Genomic DNA, 23,471 nt, shown 5'->3' with positions numbered 1-23,471 from the left:
CGAGTTAAGCGAGGAACCCCTGCCTGGCATCAATGAGAGATCTGCAGAGAGGCGCGCTGTACAGATGTATTTCCATTTGAAAGCCTTGGTGGACAGTTTCTCTATATTGGAGCAGAGCATGGGGGGAGCGGGGAAGCGGGGAAGCGGGGCAGACTGGAGGAGCAGCAGGGGGCAAGAAGGACGGCTGGAGGGCAAGTTATGTGTCTCACTGAGAAGGCAAAAGAAATATGCAGCGTCTGAACACCACAGAGGAGAGTAGAAATGTCAGTGTGTTTAAGGTGCACTGTGGAACTTTTCTGAAGGGGGTTTTGGCACATGCTTGTCTCCATGGAGAAGCTATTGCTTTGCCTGAAATATGCCATTAAACTTATCATGCATTTATTCAATTATTAGTAGTATTATTACAGTAATACTAGAGTAAGAATACATGTTTTATTAATTTTTGTTTGGCGTTCTCAACAATAACCCATTTTAACTTACCTATGATTACTTTAAAAAGCACAAACACAGTCTTAATTCATGAAGAATTCATAATTCAGCCTGAGTAACTTCTTCATTAAGGCCGTGTCTAAACTACAGCCCAGGGGAACTGGCCCATATGATCATAGGCAGTACTTTTAACTGCAAATCTAAGTATTTCTACCACTACAGCTTCAATAACATCACAGTTCATTGGGATACAGGCCTAAAATGAATGTTTCTTATCATTATTATTTTATTAAAACTATTTGTATTATTATTCAAAGTATGATTGCTTTGTCAAAGCTGTGTTAGATTCATCGATTTCAAAGCCCCTGTGGCCCTCCACCTCAAACACGTTTTAACATGTGGCCCTCAGTAAACAAAAGTTTGGACACCCTTATAATTAGTAACTTGAATCATTCTTAATAAACTGTTTGTTCAATTTGAATTAGGTCTTTCTTCATGCTTAGATTAAGGCTAACTGAAGTTGTAATAAAGTGTTACCAATTATCTTGAATGATATCAACGAAATCCTGGGGACTGAGGATTAAGAGCATCATTCTTGGTCAAATGCAGCCATATCTCTTCAAGTTCATCTAAAATCCCTCCGTTCTTCAATTGGATTACTTTCAAACTAAAGCCTTTAACTCAGTCTGGCCCTAAAATAAAGAGTTACAAAACGCTTTTTTCGAACGCGCCATCAAAGCTCATCTGTTCCACTACATTTAACTGCCTCCAAAGAGAACTGTATTGAGGACAGAGAAGGGCAGAGGAGACAGCAGTGCCCTGTACGACTGACAGTGCACATAAATCACATGCTGTGGTGGTGGTTACCTCGGTTACGCGGGCGTGGGGGAGGCCGGGCAGCCTGCACCAACAAAAGGTCCGAGAAAAACCTCCTCCGGTCCTCCTCTCCCGGTGGGCTCAGAGTCACCACCTCTCCATAGGAACACTGGAACATGCTCCTCACCTGGAGTTGACATGAGACAAGGAAAGACAATAGAATAAGGCCAATGGCAATGTAAAAAAAAAGACACAGGTAACATCTGAAGAATGCAGCTTATGTAATGTTGTTTGAACCCTATAAATCACATACTTAACTGTTGTGCTACTATTAGAAAAGCCCAGATAAAATTATAATATTGAACAATTTGATTGAGAGGCCTATATTGATCTAAGTTATAATATTTCCTCATCACAAACAAACCTGGAGCTGTTTTTTTGTTTCATTCACATTGGTTTAAACACACATTTTCTGCATACTGAGATTGTGTTCTTGTCTCAAAAGGAAAATACTCTGCTCCAACTTGGGATGTCATGTGGAAATACAGGAAGTACTTCACTGTGTTTTTAAATGTCATAATATCCTACTAACATCACTAGAGTCATTTGGATGATTTCAGACCTAGAACTGGTAATCGCTCCTGAACTAAAGGTCAAAGGTAGCTGTTAATTGAAAACTACAGCTGCATGACATCACAAGGTGGAGCAGAGCATTTTGAGCTTTGGAGATGTGAACAGACTACCGTATTTTTTGGACTTCAAGGTGCACCGGATTATAAGACGCATCAAGTGAAACAAACAGACGACACTTGAGACTGATCCTTAGCCCAGGCGTCCACGATCCATTGGCAGATCGTGGAGTAATTCACCTGCAGTTGCCTCACTGTCTTGGTGTATTATTCCAGAAGGCTTCTGACTATGGTAACCGTAATGCTTCAACAATCCATCAAGCGGTGCGTCTTCGTAGCTCGTACTTAAATATTTGTACTAATTTTTGAGCGCCGTGTACCACATAAAGGCATAAGGCACGACCGGATTATAATGCGCATTATAAAGCAGATTATGAGGTTGATTTTTTAGAAAATTAAAAGATTTTAAGTGTGCTTTATAGCCCGAAAAATATGGTACTAATATAAGGATTACTCAAACGTGTGAACAAAACAAAACACATCTCCGGGTATGTTTATGAGGAGGCAACTAATCATTGTAGGTATGCCTTATTATAATGTATTACACCAGTTAGAGTATTTCTTCTAGAAGATATGACCCACCTTTGGGCATAAACTCTCTGAATTCAGAAATCTTTTTTGTGAATTTTATTAACACAATCCAAACCCAGCACTTCCTTTCTTCAGTTAAAATACCCCATGTCTCTGTGTGGAGCCTGAGGCAGGTCCCAGGGGTGCATCCTAAAGCTGAGTAAGCCTTTTCCGCTCTCTCCATCTGTCTCTCTCATCGATCTGAAACCATGACATGTTTGTACGTCCTTTCTTTTCATATCACCTTCTTTCTCTCTTTCTAGGTTTTTGCAGCTCATGGATCATAAGCTTTCTCTGCTCGTGTGAGATATAAAATGGTGCAGAAGTCAGGCAATAAAAAGCAGAGCAGAAAATCATACTTTTTTCAAAATGGCTGCAGGATGATACAAGCAGAGGATGCCAAGAATTAGGATAAACGAAAATGCAAGATTAATTCACAAATCCAGCTTTATTTTAGCACAGATTTTTTAACACATGGGCGAGGGACAGAGGAATAAAGTTAAAAAGTATTTAAGCGGTTACTTTTTATGCCAAGTACAATTAATTCATCAGCCGGTTTCACTTCATGGAAACCGTCTAACCCCGCAGCATTAGGATTCGTTCACTCGACGGTAGGCAAGTACTTTTTTTAATTTAACCAATCACTGCTATTTGATGGTAATGTGGTGCTAACGGGGCTAACTGGTATATTAAGCTTTTCCCAAATCCCATAGAAAGCAGGACAATAAAGTCTTTCCCCTTGATAAAATTGACCATACATTCTCTTTGTTTCGGCTTTAAATCCTCAATCTCAGGAATCATAACACAGAATGTATGGCTTCATCTGCATCCGTCTCGACCTCTTTGGGTGATTTTCTGTGGTACAGCCCAACAGTAAACAGTCATGGCTTCATAGCTCTTCGCTGATTGGCTGGCATGCAGTCTACAACTTCCGGGGTTCTTGCAAACCGTCTAATGTATTCCAATTCCTGACCTAGTCGCTAGAGAGAAATGAATTTGAGCGGAGGCACTAGGTGACACCAGCCTGGCTACACTTAAAGGTCCTGACCTTTAACAGACCTGGAGTTGTGTTTTATTTCATTCACACATGTCTAAATATTCATTTTATCTTAGCCTGTGTATCTCTCCAGAGCTCAAAATGCTCTGTTCCACCTTGTGATAGTTTCCGAGTTAACAGCTACCTTTTCCTTTCTGTAAAAATTGGCAATTGGCAAAGATCTAAAATTGTCCAAAACACAACTCCAGGTCTGTTTGTGATGAGGAAACATTATAACAGATCAGAACAACAGATAATAGTGTAAGATGGGCCCTTTAACCACATCTGGCTTTCAGAGTAGTACCAGAGCTAAACCAGGGCTACACCAGGAGATGAGAGCTGTAACTGTTCTTGTCAAATTTGAATGAACAAAGGAAGTTTTTTTTTTTTTTTAATTCTCATAGGCGTCAATATCCGATACCAGTATTTGATCAGTGTTTCCCTAATTGGAAAACAGTTTGAAGCCATTTCACGTTCACCGTCTCACAGTGAGAAACACTCAAATTCACGACAAATCTGAATGTGGATCTTGATTTGAATGAAGTTCTTGGTGAAAATAGAGTGTGGCTGATGTCTGGACTGGAGCCTGCAGTGTCAGATCTGAGAGGGGAGTGAGGTTTGGAGCAGAGACAGCAGCTGTCAATGTGTCTCCAGCCAAAAAGTGAAGAAACACACCCTGCCAAGTCACTCCAGCAAACAGGAAAGATATGATGCAATTATAATAGGCAACCACAAGTCCTTTTGAGAAGCATACGGATGGAGGTTTGCCAGTTTAAAGAAAATCAAATTCTGATGATGTGAAGTGATAATATTACACTATTTTCTGATCTACGTTATAATGTTGTTTCCTCGTTACAAACAGACCTGGAGTTGTGTTTTGTATCATTCACACATTTAACACACAAACCCTGCAGATTTAGGCTCTTCTTTCAAATAGAAAACACTCTGTTCCACCCTGTGATGTCACTTGTTATACAGACAGTAATACAGAAAATGCTTTCATTCATGTTTTTAAGCTAGATATACGTTCACTAGAATCATGGATAAACAGTAAATCAGTAGATTTGCTAACCTGATTCATCAGCCGGTTTCCCTTTGTAGAAACCATCTGACCTCGCATTAGAATTTCTTTTGAGCGACAGTAGGCGAGTACTTTTTTTAATTTAACCATCCCTGCTATTTGGTCATGATGTATGTACTGTGCCAAATCCCGTAGGAAGAAGGGCAATAACGTCTGTCCACTTGATAAAATTCACCAAACATTCTCTTTGTTCTGGCTTTAAATCCTCGATCTCAGGAATCGTTGCAAACACAGAATGTCTTCGTCTACATCCATCTCGACCGCTTTGTTTATTGTTGTGCTGTACCACAAAAGGAAAAAAAACAGGCACTTGAGTTTGACATCATGGCTTCACAGCTCTTCACTGATTGGCCGGTGTGCGGTCTACAATTTCCAGGGTTCTTGCAAATCGTCTAGTGTATTCCGATTCCTGACCTAGTCGCTGGAGAGAAATAAATTTCAGCGAAGGGACTAGGTGGCACCAGCCTGGCTAGAGATTTGCAATTCCAGGGCTAAAGTTATCCAAATTATCCTAGTGAAGGTGTATGGAGTTTGAGAATACAGTGGAGCACGTTCTGTATTACTCCAAGACATTAGAAGGTGGAAGAGAGTGTTTTCCGTTTGAAAGAAGAACTATGTGTTAAACATACACAAAACAAAACACAACTCCAAATATGTTCAGAATCATAGCCAGAAAATAGTGTATCCCCAGGTTTAGCTACCCCAAATGTAAGACTTTTTTAAGACCACTTAAATGATAATTAAGACCAACACTGCACAAAGCCACTGTGGATTAAACCTGCAATTCCCCATGATCCATCCAACGTCTTCCTCCACTGTACTGTACTGTTCACTCCACCGGCGCCAGAAACCATAGTATTAGTAGTACCAAGTAATGCTTGCACATACTCCAAATTAAACGTTCATTCATGTTATGCGATTTCACACAGTTGTTGTTTTTTTTTCCCTCCCTCCCTTTAGCATTGCACTATACGCTAATGAAATTTAAGACCTTTGTGAAAAAATAAGACTTGGACAACACAACTTAAGACTTTTTAAGGCCTTAATTTAGGAACATGAAATTTAAGACCTTTTTAAGACCCCAAGGCTGCCCTGAATACAGGCCCTTTAATTACACAAGTGTTTGACTTCTTGCACTTCTTGAACCTTTACTTGTTTACTTGTTACTTGTTGTTTATGCACATTAAACAGGTCTTGTAGTACGACGCTGGTTTGAAAATTGCAGGTGCAGTCTTGTCTCTCTTTGGCTCAGACTCAGACCTGATCCCGGGCCTGGACAGAAGCTCCACACAGGCCTCAGTGTTCACGCCGAGCCGAGACGTACTGCTACAGAGTGTTTGTCCTGAGGTGGAGAGAAGCATCTGCCAAAACCACCAGAGCTAATTAAAGACCTTCTGCTGACCCGTACAAAAACCCTCCTCCTTTGCTTCCTCTCTTCCCCTCTCCCACTCTGTCTGTCTTCTTCTGTCTCTCTCTTCTATTCTCTTCCCCCCTCTCTCCCTTCCTTCTCCTCTTCTCTTTCCTCCCAAAACACTACAAATTAGAGCTGAATGATTTTGGATAGAGACACGATAATTGAACTTTTAAGCGTATCGACCTTTAGCCTTAAATCGTCAGGACAGGCCGTTATTTTGTTTTGGCCGACCTGCTGCCTAAAAATACCCATAAAGCTTTGAACACTTTACAGTAGTGCAAAGAGGTAAGTGCTGAAAATGTGATTACACTGCTCTCTAACAGGTTTGAGGTAGAAAAAAAATGGGCTTGAGGGAAGTACATTTTTAGTCAATTAAAATTATGTAATTCGGGGTAGAAAATCAAAATGGCCATGAAAACACCCATATACTTTTGGATAAAAAAAGACTGTGATTAAATTTGTGACATATGTTTAAATAGTACAGTTCTCTTCAGAGTGCACATCGATGTGTCAGAACTCCTACTGTATGTTATAGCTGTTTTCCCTTTATCATTTCCTCTTGAAGTTCTATGTGGACTGATTCATGCGTGTTTGAGTAACAACTAGGGGCATTCAAAAATATCGAAATATCAATATATCGCATCGTTTAATACAATGATATAGTATCAATATCATGGGCTGCTGTATCAATATATCACCAAGAGTATTTTTTGGTAAATTTTACTAAATTATTTTGTTGCAGCGCTACACTTTTATTGCTTGTTTAGAGAAAGGAAACTCTTTTATTTGACATTTTCACTGTTTTAATGATTAAAATGTTTGTGTTTCATATGAACTTTACACAAGAAGTGGTTTAACATAGACTTTTAGTATCACAGCCATGATTTGGCCACTATTATTTATTGAACGGTATCGAATCGATTTGAAATATATCGTATATCGAATCTAATGTTCACTATATCAAGATATGTATCATATCGTGGCCTGTGTATCGAGGTATCTATTGTATCGGCAACTTACACCACCACCAGTGCACGCCCACTACTCACTTCATTCTCTCAGTTTATTTTCTTAATCAGTGATACCTGTAGGAATCAGCCGCATAACGTTGTAATTTTTGTACAAAAGAAACAAAAAAAATAAATCAGCTGCCTGCTAGTGTGATTGGCAGCTATCCATCAAAGGTGCCAAGAGCTACACTGTCAGCTCCCTAATGGCACCGCAGTTTTCTAACACGGAAGTCAGAGCACTTGTTTCTTTTATTAAGTTGTTTAAATGAACATTGAAATTTAAAATGTGCAAATTATAGCACATTCATCCACAGGTGTCAGATTATCAGACACAAGGACAACGTGCCTTCTTTAAAGAGGATCATTGCTCATCTATGAGGTATTAACTGCTAACTCTGAACATATTTATATCCCCAAGTTACCAATTATTGTTTTGAAAATGATATATTTTGCGAATTTATTAACATGTTTTATAAGTTTTGCTTTTTAGGGAGAGATCACTAAATTCCTAACACATGCATGGATGACATCTAAAACCTCCTCAGGCACGTTTTTGATGAGGGAACATTACATAGCAGAAAGCATGTCTGTTGAGGTCCATGAATTACAGGTACAAGACATAAATAAAAAGACAGGATATTGTGTTCTTTGCAGAGGACAGTCCGTTATCGAAATAATTGCAGCCTTTGAGATTGGATGCACTCAAACTGGGATTTTGATTGCAAAAAATAGCACAGCCTTGTTCCAAATAGGTTGCGCTCACATCCTAGAATTTTATATTTTATAGAAGATGGAGGCAAGAGACAATATAAACTTAAACGACTGGCGAGGTTTTGGAGAAATGCAGTCGAAAAATCCACAAAATGTTGATTGCCTAGAGATTACATCTACAGACTCGCCTTAACCTCTGCCAGCTCTGTAGAAGGTCAGCATCATATTTTGACTGACTCCAAAACACCCTTAATCTCCGAAGAAAGTACAGATGCTGGTGTATCGCGGGACACACACAGCGAATGCTCATGCAGCTCACATGATTGAACCCCTAAATGTTTCTAAATTGTTCATGATCGTTCAGTGTTCCAACCTGTGTATCGCTACTTTATCGTTGGCTCCAATTGATCTGGGAGCCCATGAACGTAACATACTACACAATTCTTATCCAAACCTCAAATTAAATGTTATACTTTCAAATGAACGCAACGTATTAAAAGTCTGATGTTGCCAAACACAAAATCTATCCCTGCATCGCCCTCTCTCTGCGCCGCCCTCTGTTTCTTCTTCATCTCCCTCCGTGTCTTCCTCTCACCATCTCCCTCTCTGTTTCTTCTTCTTCTCCCTCTCCATCTCCCTCTCCGTCTCCCTCTCTGTCTCCCTCTCTGTCTCCCTCTCTGTCTCCCTCTCTGTCTCCCTCTCTGTCTCCCTCTCTGTCTCCCTCTGCGTCTCCCTCTGCGTCTCCCTCTGCGTCTCCCTCTCTGTCTCCCTCTCTGTCTCCCTCTCTGCGTCTCCCTCTCTGCGTCTCCCTCTCTGCGTCTCTCTCTCTCTCTGCGTCTCCCTCTCTGCGTCTCCCTCTCTGTTCTCTCTCTTCTCTCTCTCCGTGTCTCCTCTCGCATCTCCCTCTCTGTCTCCCTCTGTTTCTTCTCTTCTCCCTCCGCTCCTCTCATCTCTCTGTCTCCTCTCTGTCTCCCTCTCTGTCTCCCTCTCTGTCTCCCTGTCTCTCTCTCTGTCTCCCTCTCTCTCCCTCTCTGCGTCTCCCTCTCTGTCTCCTCTCTGCGTCTCCCTCTCTGCGTCTCCCTCTCTGCGTCCCCCTCTCTGCGTCGCCCTCTCTGTTTCTTCTTCTTCTCCCTCCGTGTCTCCCTCTCGCCATCTCCCTCTCTGTCTCCCTCTCTGTCTCCCTCTCTGTTTCTTCTTCTTCTCCCTCCGTGTCTCCCTCTCTCTCCTCTCTCTCCTCTCCCTCTCTGTCTCCCTCTCTGTCTCCCTCTGTCTCTCTCTGTCTTCTCTCTCTCTCTGTCTCTCTCTCTCTCTGTCTCCTTCTCCCTCTCTCGTCTCCTCTCTGCTCTCCCTCTGCGTCTCCCTCTCTGCGTCTCCCTCTCTGCTCTCCCTCTCTTCTCTCTTCTGCATCTCCCTCTCTCTCTGTCTCCTCTCTCTGTCTTCCTCTCTCCGTGTCTCCCTCTCTGTCTCCCTCTCTGTCTCCCTCTCTGCGTCTCCCTCTCTGCGTCTCCCTCTCTGCGTCTCCCTCTCTGCGTCTCCCTCTCTCCCTCTCGCCATCTCCCTCTCGCCATCTCCCTCTCCCTCTCCCTCTGTTTCTCCCTCTGTCTTCTTTCTCTGTCTCCCTCTCTGTCTCCCTCTCTGTCTCGTCTCCCTCTCTGCGTCTCCCTCTCTGCGTCTCCCTCTCTGCGTCTCCCTCTCTCTGCGTCTCCCTCTCTCTGCGTCTCCCTCTCTCTGCATCTGCTTCCCTGCGTCGTCTCCCTCCTCTCTCTGTTTCTTCTTTTTCTCCCTCTCTGTGTCTCCTTCCCTCTCCCTCTGTGTCTCCATCTCCCTGTCTGCCCCCCTCTCTCCATTTCTTCTTTTTCTCCCTCTGCATCTCCCTCTCTTCTGTGTCTGCTTTTTCTTTCTCCGTGTCTCCCTCTCTCCATCTCTCCCCCTCTTCTCAGTCTTCCACTCTCCATCTCTCCATCTCTCCATCTCTCCCTCTCTTCTCCATCTCCCTCTCTGCTTTCCTCTGTCTCAGTCTCCCTCTTGCTCCCCTTCTCTCCAAAAAAACTCAAAATTGAACCAGTGTGATTCCTGTCTCGGTCTCCTCTCCCTGTCTTCCTCCCTCTCTTCTCTCTCCCTCTCTCCTTGTCTTCCCGTCTCCCTTCGTCTCTCTTCCTCTCTCCTTCTCTGTCAGCCTAAAAAAAACTCCAAATTGAACCGTGTAGTCCAGTGCGATCCTTCTTGCTCAGAGCTATAACCTCGGTGGGGGCCTGGCTCCACATTGGCTTTGGGAAATGGAATAATGAATTCGAAAGGGCGCGACGAGGAGCCAAAAGTAGCGAGGGAGAACGGAGGAACTAGAATTAACGACAAAAAGAAACACCGCCAATGTGCTAAAACTGACCTCATCTGACACTGATTCTACTCCAATAATTCCATAAGAGAGTGAATTTGTTGGTGCTTTAACCTCCACTGACGCATAAAATCATATCATTTTTTAAACTCTATTCTTGCAGCCATGGCAAAAAAGTGCAGTTTCCTCTGTTGCCCGGGGTGACTGCAGCCCTCTGGTCCTTCTGTGTCCCATTTGTGGAAAACCGAAAAGCAGCCGTTTCACAGAAGACGAGAGAGAGACACAGGAACAGGTGGAAATGAACAAGACAGAAGACAAGTCGACTGCATCAAGTAAGAAAGTTCAAAAGTGCCAATGTGGATAATATGTTTCTCAAAACGACACAACCCCACACTGATTGCAAGTTGGAGATTTGGAGAGAGCAGCAGAGGTAGTAAAGTAGACAAAACTATTTCTCTTGCCAATAAAATAGTATCCCTTATTATTTTAAAGCAGCACTGACATTAAATATTGAGTAACTTCACTATACAGAGACAAACAAATCTCTAGTGTGACTTAAATCCATGTGTCACCCCACCCTCTGCAGCTAATTCAGACGTTTGCCAATTGATTCCCACTTCTGTAAAAACATACTGAAGATGTGTCATTGCATGTTCTCCCTGTGTTTGGGTGGGTTTCCTCTGGTTTTCTAGCTAGGCTGGCACCACCTAGTGCCCCCGCTCAATTTCATTTCTCTCCAGCGACTAGATCAGGAATCAGAATACACTAGACCAGGCATGTCCAAACTATGGCACGGGGGCCAAATGCTGCCCTCAGACAAATTTTTCTTGGCCCTCAGACCTCCAGGTGAAATGGCCCAAATTACCTTGCATCAAATAACAATATATTTTTTGCTGCGAGTTTTCTGAAAATCTACCTTGATAAAGCTCATATTTAATATTTAGTGTGTGGTTTTAAGGATCTTAGCAGGAATAAAGGACTGATGGTTCATTCTAATGTGTTAAACATGCATAATTGCACATATTTCATTTATTCACTGTATTGCGCTCCAGTCTACAGCCCTCGATCGGCCCCCTGCTTCATCTGTATTTAGATATGTGGCCCTTGATGAAAAAGTTTGGACACTAGACAGTTTGCAAGAACCCAGGAAGTTGTAGACCGCGCCCCGGCCAATGAATGAAAACCTAAACAAACCTGAGTTGCAATAGCAGACTGCATAAGCTATCCTCCTTTGGACTTCCATCGTCAAATACAAAGTTCGTGTTTTTTATTGCATCTTTAATTCGCAAGTTCATCTCATAGAAATGACAATGATCGCTGACAGACATGTTCACTCTCTGCTTTATTTGCTGTTGTGCCGGCAAATACTTGGACACAACTGAGCGTTTCGACACATTACACACGTCTCAACCTAAGAGGAGAGATCGGTTACATAAAAAAGTACCCACCTATTGTCGAGCGAATGAATCCTAATGCTGCAAGGTCAAACGGTTTCCACAAAGTGAAACCGGCTGATGAATCAGGCTACCAGTTTTCCACATCAACCCAAAATATTCAGCATAAGCAAGATCCTACAGCTAAGGTTCTGACCAATACTGGCAAGACTGAAGTATGGGTCTTATTTAGAATTTATTTACAATTTATCATTACCATTTTTCTATTTTTTACTCCGTTATTATAATATATTGTGATGTGTGAGCTACTGTGTCCAAGTAATTTCCCTTGTGGATCAATAAAGTTTGTCTAAGTGTAAGTCTATGTCAAAATCCAGAGGACAAATTTCCCTACAGGAACAATAAAGCACCTTTCCTTTCCTTTAGCGTGACACTGGCCTTGCCTCCAGTCTCCAACAGTAAATAACATTTTTTAATAGGCCAGTGGTACAATTCATGCAAAGTTCTTGCCTGACCAGACAGTCCCTTCCACATTTTGTTCGAATTCAGAATTTTTTGCCTTTTTAATGTGTAAACATGCTCGGTTTGTGTTATTGACACAAACAGAGCATGTGTCTTTCTGATTGGTTAATCCATCTGTCACTCACGCTCTCTGAAATAAGGGAGACAGGGGCTGCGTCTCATTACTCTTTCTTCGCTCTCTTCTCCTTGATTCCTCTCCATGATCCTCCATTTTTCAGCTGTCTGTCAAATGTGTCATACTGAGAGATGTCCCAAAGAAAACCACGAAAGGAAGGAGGAAACATGAGGGAGGCTTCAGGAGCAGACATCAGAGAAAAGAATCAAACTTTATTGGTCTCAGTGAGGAGTTTATATCCTCTCTCCTCTGTGGGACTTCCTCATCCATTTCCTGCAGAATCGAGGAGAGGAATCAAGAAGAAGGAGGCGAGGAAAGACAAATGAGACACACCCAGGGTCCAGCTCCAGATCCAATCGTCTCTTTATGTTTTTTTTATCTTTACACTGGAGTCGATGGAGCCGGAAGCGCCCCCATGCTCGCTTCTTATGTCCACTTGCATATAAGCTACAGGCCTAACCCTACATGAGCGTGTGAGCAGAGCAGTACCTCCTCAGACAGCTGCGAGTAGTGCGAGTCTGCAGTGGCCAGGACCAGGACGGGGCTGAAGGAGGGGACATCCTGCAGCAGAGAGAGGAAGGTGCTTCTCACGGTGTCACTCACAGTTTCCCACCACTCCGAGATGTGAGGCATAAACACCACACTGGGCATGCTCCGGCACGCCTCTCGGAAAACCTGGAACACGAACACCAAACGAAGGTAAACTCTCACATACACGGACGTAGAGATGTGCAATGTTTATTTTGTGAAGATTAAACGGCCTATATTATGCTATCTTCTGATCTCTGTTATGTTGTTTCCTCTTCACAAACAGACCTGGAGTTGTGTTTTGTTTCATTCATACATGTTTAGCACACAAATCCTGCAGATTTAGGCAGAGTTCTTCTCTCACACTGAAAACACTCCATCCTTTACCTGAGCGCAGGACTCCTCGGGGGTCTTGGCGCTGATGGAGTAGAGGGTGGGCAGGTCCAGCCGGTGCACGGGGAGTTTGTCCAGGTGGTGCAGCAGAGCGGGGGCCAGGTGAGAGCTCTGACCTGAACCTGAGGGGCCTGTGAGGAGGAGACGAGGTCGATACGCTGTGGGGCGCTGGAGTGCTGAGCTGGAAAAGAAAGGGAAGATTTAGCTTCAACAACAAAAAAGAATTCTCAAATGAAGTATTGTTTTGTTTTTGTCACTATGTGGCATCTTTAACCTTTAAAAAATCTACAAAAAATTATGAAAAAAAAGAAAAAGAATCTGATCTGTGGTGGAAGGTAACAAAGTACAAAAATAAGTACAATACTTAAGTAAAGTACACATACCTGAAATTTGTACTTAAGTCAGTTTTTAAGTCGATATTTTTTACTTTTACTTCACTAGATTTGAAAACGTGTATCTGTACTTTCTAATCCACTACATTTTAGATCTGGACTGAAAAGCAAAAAGTACTTTTCTTTATGGTTTGAGACCTGATGAGTTTATTTTTTTATCACATTTATTTATTTATTTTTGCTTATGTAACAAAAAATTTAGTACTTTATTCACAACTTCATTTTAAGGACAACTGACCACTCAAATTACGCACTATTTTGTTTGAAATTGTTAATCACTGTAGCAACGGTCCTAACATTTCATCATCCTGAAACCGATGAATAAACAGGAAGTTGAATTGGATGACAAACATGACCTTAAAACGTCACAGGATCTGTGAGACAGAATTTGCACAACAAGAGCCTGCACTGTTTTCACCAGGGTCGAGTCTCATACACATCATTCATATACATTTTAGTTTAAAGTTTCAACTTGAATCATGTTTTTCTATGAACGACCTTGGTGTGTATAAACAGCCCCAGCAAAGGTGTTTTTGAGGAGCATCAAACTGGTCTCATCACAAACAAGAACAATAGAAGTACAGAGGGAAGAGGAGGTTCAGTCATACGGTTTGGGGGTGACAGCGCGACGCCATCTTTAAAATGCCAATCTTTCACCTCCACCTTGGCTGTGCGGAGCTGCTGGTGAGTTTTCATCTTATGCTAAATAAAAACTGCATCTTTCAGACTTTATTCTTCTGTATTTATTCTCAGGACATTATTAATTCTTAAAGGTGCACTGAGTAACTATTCTGGTAGGTTGTCTGCAATATGCTTGTCGCCATGGAGATGTTGTTGCTTTGTCTGAAATGTCCGGGTATGGCATTAAACATATCAATCTCGCATTTACTCAATAACGAGGGTTTTTATGGACTTAAAAGCCTCTCCACAGATCTGACATCTAACTTAGCCCTGTGGCACCACCTGGTGTCTCTGTAGAGGTAAACAAGTGTAATGCCATACTGTGGTACTTTTCAGGCAACATCTCCATTGAGACAAGCTGGTGATAGACCCTCCAACAGACAAGTTGCACAGTGCACCTCTAAAGCCGTACTGTTTAATTTTACTGGTGGAGGAGATGCTTTTATCTTGTCTCTATCCATAGGTTTCAGAATAATGAAAAATGTTAATGTCTTAATTTAAGACAATATACAATAACTTTCAATTGAGGAAAAAGTTCTCAAAATGTCACACAAGGAAGCCAAACCCCATAAATAAAAACACTTTGCCTGGAATATTCCACAGTACAGCATTCATGTCATCAGAGACAAGCAGCTGGACAAGGTGGTGTAGAAAAGTGACCCTTCTTACAGGAACAATGCATGTTTTTCAGTGTATCTTTGAGCAAAAATTGTTATGAGAAAAAGATTTAATGCCATATTGTGGAATGTTCCAGGAATATAGACAAGCAGATAGTGGACTCCAACAAAAAAGAGTCATAGTGCATCTTTACGCTGTGCATTATAATTCAAAGTGATTGCAGTTTAGACCTGGTTTAGTCAGCATTTAATACTGGTTTATGCACTGGTTTTGGTCAGAGTTTAGTTCTACAAAAGCCAGATATTTTAAAGGGTAGTATTTGGAGTGAAAACTTTAAAAAGGTCATATATAATTTATAAAAATGAATTTCCTTTGGGATCAATAAAGTATGATCTCTGTCTCTCTCCTTGTCTCTCTCTCCTTGTCTCTCTCTCCTTGTCTCTCTCTCCTTGTCTCTCTCTCCTTGTCTCTCTCTCCTTGTCTCTCTCTCTCTGCGTCTCTCTCTGCGTCTCTCTCTGCGTCTCTCTCTGCGTCTCTCTCTGCGTCTCTCTCTGCGTCTCTCTCTGCGTCTCTCTCTCTCTCTGCGTCTCTCTCTCTCTCTCTGCGTCTCTCTCTGCGTCTCTCTCTCTCTCTGCGTCTCTCTCTCTCTGCGTCTCTCTCTCTCTGCGTCTCTCTCTCTCGTCTCTCTCTCTCTCTGCGTCTCTCTCTCTCTCTCTGCGTCTCTCTCTCTCTCTCTGCGTCTCTCTCTCTCTCTCTCTGCGTCTCTCTCTCTCTCTCTCTCTCTCTGCGTCTCTCTCTGTATCTCTTACACAAAACTGACAAGTGAGATTTAAGTCATGTTAGAATGTCGTTAGCTCCTGAAAAACACACCCGGAGTTGTGTTTTGTTTAAATCTGCGGGGTTCATGTGTTAAACGTGTGACAGAAACAACAACACAACTCCAGGTCTGTTTGTTTAACTGAACATACTAGTAAACCTACTTGGAGAAGTGTAGAAAGGGTCTGTGCGCTGCAGAGGGGGAGAGGGGGCTGTTGGGAGCCACCTGGAGGTCATAGATGGAAGTGGAGCCTTCATCATTGTCTTCATCGCTGTACAAGTCCTCTTCAAGAAGATGATTGTCAACGCCTGGAGGAAAATAAGAACAGAGCTTAAAGGTGCACTGTGTAACTCTTCCTGTTTGTTTCCATGGAGATGTTAATGCTTTGGTTTTAAACAAATCTGACTTGCATTTATTCATCTACAGGTGTTATTTATTGCTTAAAAATATCTTTAAAAACATGCATTCGTAGTGTGAGCGGTGTTACCTCTCAACAAATCTAACCTGTAATTTAGCTTGCAAGTCTCCGCGGAGATTCTTATGTTTATGACCATAATGTGGAACTTTCTAGGCACATCTCCATGGAGACAAGCAGATGACAGACAAGATACACAGAGCACCTTTGACTTACAGTATTTATCATGACAGCCCTACACAGTTTATACACTTCTGGGTTAATATATGAAATTAAAGTAATCTGCTCCTTCTGAAAATTCACTGCGTTTTTAAATCCAGCTGTTACTCCCTCAGAACAGCAGGACATAAACAACACAAGTGGGTGGATAGAGCCTCATTAAAATTGTATTATAGTATGTGCAGAAGTATTGGAACTATCCATGGGTTGAATCATTATCTTTGTTTTTAATTGTGTGTTTCACTCTGAGATTTATTGTACATCTTTTTAATTACAGTCCTGGCCATTTAGAAAAGGGGTAAGTTAATGGGATAATTCAACTTTGGGGTTTTTGTGTCAGAGGCGTTAGAGTCTTATTATCACTGGATTATTGTACTTAAAAATTTGCTATCATTAGGGTTGTCAGAAGTATTAAAAATCAGCAGTTACTTAAAGCCAAAGAATCGACATCAGTATTGAAACAGAAAAAACAGGTATCGGTACTAAAAAGTCTGTGTTTTCATATTATGTTTTGTCTGTGTGAAAGTGTGTGTGTGTGTGAATGCTGTACACTCCAGGCTTCTCAAACCACTTTTTCCAATGTGTTTTTTATACTGCAAATGGCAAATAAACTGAACTGAACTCCAGCTCCCTACCGTGTGTGTTGTCCCTGTCAGAAGACTGAGCATGGGGGAAGACTCGAAGCAGAGCTTTAAGCACCAGAGAGAAGGAGTTTGCCAGCAGGGGGCGCAGTGCTGGAGAGAGGGCTCGTCCTGCTGGGGCCAGAGCTCTCTGTGAGGCCGGGACGATGTTCCTCATGGCTCTGCTGAAGTCTCCAGAGGCCAGCACGATGGAGGAGACGTCCAGCTGCAGTTTGACGCTGCTGCCGTAGATCTGAGGGTAACGGCGCCTTAAGGCCACCAGGGCGGCCTCGGTGCAAAGTGCTTTAATGTCTGCCCCACAGTAGCCTAGAAGATGATAATGGATATGTTTACATGCAGACCAGAATCTGATTATTATCTCTACAGTTTTCAGATTATTGAAATGTCAGTTACATCTACAAAGGAAATTGTGAATTGTGTTACTCTTTAGAGAGAGAGAGAGAGAGAGAGAGAGAGAGAGAGAGAGAGAGAAAACACAACATCAAATGCTTTCTGGTGTTCATGATCTTACCCACACATTTTTCAGCAAGTTCATCTACAAATGGCTCAGATAGTTTGGGATTCCAGTCCCTCGTGTGGATCTGCAAAATGTGCTTTCGGGCCTAAAAAGACAAAAATAAAAATATAAAACATCATCAACAGGAGAAAAAGAAAGGCAGATATAACCAGCAAAGACACTATGTTCAGAAAATGTATATTGGAAGCATTTATGTGTTTTTATATATGCGGATACAAGCAGATAGAGGGTGAGGAGCTCAGTCACACAAGAGGAGCTTAAAGTAGAGCCACTGCTCCTCCACTTAAAGAGGAGCAGCTGAGACGTCTCCTGGAGAGGTGTTCATGTCCCACAGGGAAGAGGTCCAGGGGAAGACCAGGACCCCTGGAGTCTGGGAGTCCGGGAGTCCGTGCTTTAGACAGCTGCCCCCACACAGGAAGAAAATGTATGGACGGGAATGGGAACTAATAACTATGTTAATAAAGTGGACAGATTTAAACTATAATAACTGCACAGAAATACAACATGGAGAGCACTCATATTAAACGCCCTGCAAGCATTTCTATTCATTTCACCATCACTACAGGACTCCACTTTGAACAGTCCACAAAAGAAGTCTCTCTCTCCAGTATCCTCCCTTCTCCCTCCTCCTTCTCCTCTCTCCTCTTCCACCTCCTCTCCTTCCTCCTCCTCAGTCTCATATTTGCCGCTCACACTCGGCCTCCACAGTGTACACATGTAACAGACAGTGTGGTAGTCAGACTTCACAGCTGGGTCTGTTGGGCAGCAGTTGTATACTGATTAGACTTTCATTACCAGAGTTCCCACTGAGAGGACAGACGCCACGGAAGCCACTGAAACTCTGAAGTTCAGCAGACATTTACTCCCACCATAAAAGCAGAAGAAGCAGCAGCAGTATCTCTCCGTGCTATACATTATATTCACATTTAAGTCTTTTGTTTTTATTTCTAGTGGTGGATGGATGCAGGGGTGGTTAATGTGGCAAGAGGAAGAATGTGGCAATCTCATACTGAATGATTTCATGATTTCACATTTAGTTGTATTGATATTTTGAGCCTCATGTTATCAACATTCCCTGGGGGTAAGATTCCAGCTGTAAGCACTGCTCTGTTTGAAGCTTGTTAGACTTTAATCTGAGTTTCATCTTAACTCAATCTAACCAGAAAGAGTGGAGTGGATTCAGTTGGATCTACAATAGGTGAGATATTTTGTGCTGTTACACAAGTCAGTCTCAACATTACAGTAACCAACTAGATCGCTTTAGCCAACAGTTTATCAGTTAATCTCACCTTTTTGTTGAAAATCAAACACCTAAACAGGACCATGAACGCTCGGACTGATCGCAGACTCCTTAAAATGCAGTGTTTAAATCCATTTTGTATTTTTTCTCGAGTTTCTTAACATCTTTTTGACAGAGTTTGCTAATGTATCATCTTTGTAACTCCTAAACAATTAACAACATTTATTTCAATATTAATTTCATGAACATAAACGAGACAGTGCAGGCTTCACATCAGCCATCTACTGAAAATAAAATCAACATACAGATGGTAGCTTTAATGTCATGAGCATAAACAAGACATACTTCCGTGTAACTTTTCTGCCACCTGCCACGCATTCCCATTACATTTCTCAACATATGTCCTCTAACTTGCCAATGTCACCTTCTTGCTGCCATGAAGATAAACAATTTTAATACCAAAAAGTGCAACATTCCCAGGCAAATCCTCATGTCATGCTGCATTGTTATTCCTATCTGCTCCATGTCTTCCAGTTCAGTCCATGTCTACTCTCCCCATGTCATTTTGAATTGTGTGTTTTTAATGTGCGGACGGGGTGACAGGTCCAATTTCGATTCCTTTGTATGTCCAGTACATGTGAAGAAATTGACAAGAAAGGCTGTTATTCATTCATTCAAATTCAAAGCAATAACAGCTCCATCTTTAACACAAACACAAATGTTCAATTTCTACAAAGTTTGAACTGTGCTCCAAACCACAAGCTTTTACTGCCACAAAATTTGATGTAGACCTCTCAGTTAGAACAACACAAGTTGATCACTGACATAATATAATGATACAATTGGATCAGCTTGGATTAAATGTATCTAGGTTTGTCATGGTAACATATTTTGAAGTTACAGAGAAATATTCCAATATACAACAATATTAAAAAATACTTTATGCCACTGACACAAAGCAGGATAATCCCAGTAAACCATTTTTAAATAGACAGTAACATTAAAAAGCCTGAGCTGCAACCAAAAAATGGCAGAATTAATTGATAATTAGCCATTCTTAATAGTTATCTATGGTATACTCTACTGCTCAAATCTGACATTATTGCAGAAAAATGGCAAGGAATCCCCACTATTGCCAAGAAAAACAGACAAAATCAGAATATGTCCACTTTAAAAACCACATTCTATGGACTATTTGGTTGATGTAATTTTTGAGACATTCACAAATGAAATACAGCAAAGAATAAAACTAAAACAGCTGGACTTAGTTTAGAAACCACCTACGGATACATGGAGTGGGTGGTGCGGTCTGGTGTAGTCGGGTCTAGTTTTATTCTTTCATATATTCCATGAATTTATTCTCCTTGTGGAATCAAAACTGGTATTGAGTATCAAGCACAGACTGTATAAAGAAGTGGACTAAGGGAATGTGACGTCATAGCATTTGGCTCCAGGCTGTGGTTATAGGAGTAAATCTGGAGTCAGTTCCATATTAGGAATTTATTTATGGACAAAATAGCAAAATAAAAACCCCAGGATAATGTAGAGCAGGTTAATACGGCCATTTTAATACCAAAATAATGAGGCTCACTGCAGACAGAGGTGACAGTTTTTCAATGTAAAGTCAATTGGAACCAGCGTCGATGGAGCCAGAAGTGCCCCCATGCTCACTTCCTATATGGAACAATGAGGCTAGAAGGTTAACCATGTTCATTTGTATCCTATATACAGTCTATGGCTATGTCTCATTTCTCTTTCCTCGCTTCCTTCTCCTTGATTCCTCTCCTTGTTTCTGCAGGAAATGGGTGAGGAAGTCCCACAGAGGAGACACAGCGAGGAGAGAGGATCTAAACTCCACACTGAGACCATTAAAGTTTGATTCTTTTCGTTGATGTCTGCTCTTGAAGCCTTTCTCACGTTTCCTCCTTCCTTCTGTGGTTTTCTTTGGGACATCGCTTAATATGACACATTTGATTGACAGCTGAAAAATGGAATATTGAGGAGAGGAATCAAGGAGAAGGACGCTAGGAAAGAGAAATGAGACTCAGCTTATGAGCGTAACCTAAAATCAAGTACGTGCGAATTTCAAAACATGTAGTAGTGTATCTTAGTTCAGACTTTTACATCCAAAAAAGACATTTATTTACACAGACCTTGACATAGTGTGACAGTTGTGTCCGTATCTGTGCCGTTACCTTCTTGTCCGGCAAGTTAAAGAGAAATTCTCGGTCAAAGCGTCCGGGCCTCCTGAGCGCTGGGTCGATAGAGTCAAGTCTGTTTGTAGCACCAATGACGACTATCTCCCCTCTGCTGTCCAGCCCATCCATCAGAGCCAGCAGTGTGGACACTATAGAACTGACCAGACAGAACACGATTACATGTACGCACTTGAAAATAATGTTAATGTAAAAAGATGAAATCACAATTGAGTTAAAATCCCGTTTGAATGGATACTGTCTGGATCATTACTGCCAAGGACTACAGATGGAAAATAGACATTATTTTCTGCCATAATGATGACCTATGTTCTAATGTTGTTTCTTCATCAAAAACAGAACTGGAGTTGTGTTTAGTTTCATTCACATGTTTAACACACAAATGCTAATCCACCTCATGATGTGATAATAGAGGAAGTGCTCCATTGTGTTTTTAAACTTCATACACCTTCACTCGAATCATTTGGATCATTGCAGTCCTGGTATTGCCAATCACTACTGAACTATGTATGTAAAAGGTAGATGTTAACTTTAAAAAAAAAAAAAAAAAACACGTCAAGTCATCACAAGGTGGAACAGAGCATTTTGAGCTTTGGAGCAGTAGACAGACCAATGATACGGGGTTACTCAAACATGTGTGAATGAAACACAACTCCAAATATGTTTTTGATGATGTAACAACATTCTCACAAGCTCCCAAGAGTCAATTTTGCATAACATAGAACCTTTAACATGCATTGTCACTTAATCTGTTCACTAAATCTTGAGTATTGCCAAATATTGGTCAGCCACAGCATTAGGTCAAATATCAGATATCGGTATCGACCCATGCTTAATCCTAGATACACTTATAGAAGGGTCTATTGTGACTCTCGTGCTTTGGGGTTATTGTGTCAATCAGTTTCAATATTAAAATGTATCATGGCATTTTCTGTAGCTGTGCATCGCTTTTAATTTTTTATTGTGAAAAGACTACCGAATAAACAAATGCGAAGTACAATAGAACTTTCAGTTTTTACATAAAATACTAATTCTAACCTTAAGCCTAATATGAATAATGCATGTGCCTTGATGAGTTCTAAAAGGATAAGCACTAGTAGCTGACGAATACATAAATATCAATGTACTGTATATGCAAAGCAATCAAACTAACTGGTACCACCATTTAGAAATCAGTGGAGCAGCACCCCCCAGTGGCTAGAAAAGTGATTGCAACTTATATCTTACTAACAGAAGAACTGAAGGATTGCAGAGAGCAAGTAAACATACACTTTTATACAAAACATAACCTTCTATAGGGAATGCTCAATAACAATGCATGTTTTTTCCCTCTTCTGTTACCACATTCAATTTGAAAGGCAAGTATCACAAAAGGTTTATTTGTGCTCTACTTCCTGTAATTTTCAACATATTTTTCACAAATTGCTTCTCAGTTGGTGTAAAACTATAACTTATATTTACAACAGGTATTACAGCACCAAATATACACTTTAATGCTTTATTAATAAAAGCGTTACCCTCTACATTCATGTAAATTCCACAGTAGAAACAGAGACAATCTTACCTGTGTATCTGATCTTGTCTGCTCGAACGCACTGGGGCCAAACCATCAATTTCATCAAAAAAGATAATTGACGGCCTCATCAGATACGCCTGTTCAAACAAAAGTAATAATTATAACAAACATGTATTGTCACTCTCATAACACATGGTTCTTAAAGGGCCCATATCACGCCATTGTCTGATCTCTGTTATAATGTAGTTTCCTCATCACAGACACACCTAGAGCTGCGTTTTGTTTCATTCACATGTTTAACACACAAATGCTGCAGATTTAGGCTGAGCTCTTCTCTTAAACAGAAAACACTCTGTTCCACTCTGTCTGTGATGTCATGTGGTAATACAGGAAGTGCTTCACTGTGTTTCTAAACTCCAATCTTTACTGAACTAAAGGTAAAAGCTGTTAACTTGAAAACTACCACTACATGACATCATAAGGTGGAACAGAGCATTTTGAGTCCCTGAGACTAATAATGGATTACTCAAACATGTGTGAATGAAACAAAACACAACTCCAGGTTTGTTTTTGAAGAGGTAACAACATTATAACATGACTTAAAGCTCACAAGACTCAATTTTCCATAATATAAGATCTTTAAATATGGCTGCTGATCAAAATTGATCTGGTGGGTGTACATGAAAGCATTAAGGAGCTTCATAGATCTATAAAAGGATATTTTGAGAGTTGAAGTTTGATAGGATTTGCAAGATTACATTAACTAATGAAACTTTTTAAGGAGAAACATTACAGCTACTGTATTTGATTTACATTACATACCATAATTCATGTAATAATACAATCTATAATAAAAACAGCTACTTTTTCATGTACTATTAGATATTTGTTTTATGGTTTTATTATGTGATATTTCTTGTTGTAAAGCACTTGCAACTTGTTACGATTTTAAATGTGCAATATAAATAAAATGACTTGACTTGGCAAACAAACTGTAGCCTCAGCTTAGTTTGTCAAATTAAAACAAAGTTTAGTTTTCAGAAAACACATGTTTACACACTGATTAAAATAAACTTATCCAACATTGAATCAGTTTTGTGATTTATTGTGCAGTCCAACAACATTATAAATTCAAAAAGGACAATTTAGTCCATTT

At 41.0% G+C, this 23,471-nt stretch overlaps 1 protein-coding gene across 1 annotated transcript in view; it reads right to left on the bottom strand.

The window, feature by feature from the left end:
* The window catches only part of atad2b (ATPase family AAA domain containing 2B), a 184,747-nt gene that overhangs the window by 139,747 nt on the left and 21,529 nt on the right, over positions 1 to 23,471 (bottom strand). The window contains 8 exon segments of the mRNA XM_055149307.1: positions 1,297 to 1,432; positions 12,612 to 12,797; positions 13,038 to 13,224; positions 15,715 to 15,859; positions 16,821 to 17,132; positions 17,338 to 17,428; positions 20,779 to 20,938; positions 22,364 to 22,452. Coding sequence (XP_055005282.1) covers positions 1,297 to 1,432; positions 12,612 to 12,797; positions 13,038 to 13,224; positions 15,715 to 15,859; positions 16,821 to 17,132; positions 17,338 to 17,428; positions 20,779 to 20,938; positions 22,364 to 22,452 — 1,306 coding nt within the window.

This window comes from Boleophthalmus pectinirostris, unplaced genomic scaffold (assembly GCF_026225935.1).
Source record: "Boleophthalmus pectinirostris isolate CB_2022bp ecotype Guang Dong unplaced genomic scaffold, ASM2622593v1 HiC_scaffold_13, whole genome shotgun sequence".
Taxonomy (NCBI): domain Eukaryota; kingdom Metazoa; phylum Chordata; class Actinopteri; order Gobiiformes; family Gobiidae; genus Boleophthalmus; species Boleophthalmus pectinirostris.
This window is presented reverse-complemented; position numbering and strand designations above follow the sequence as displayed.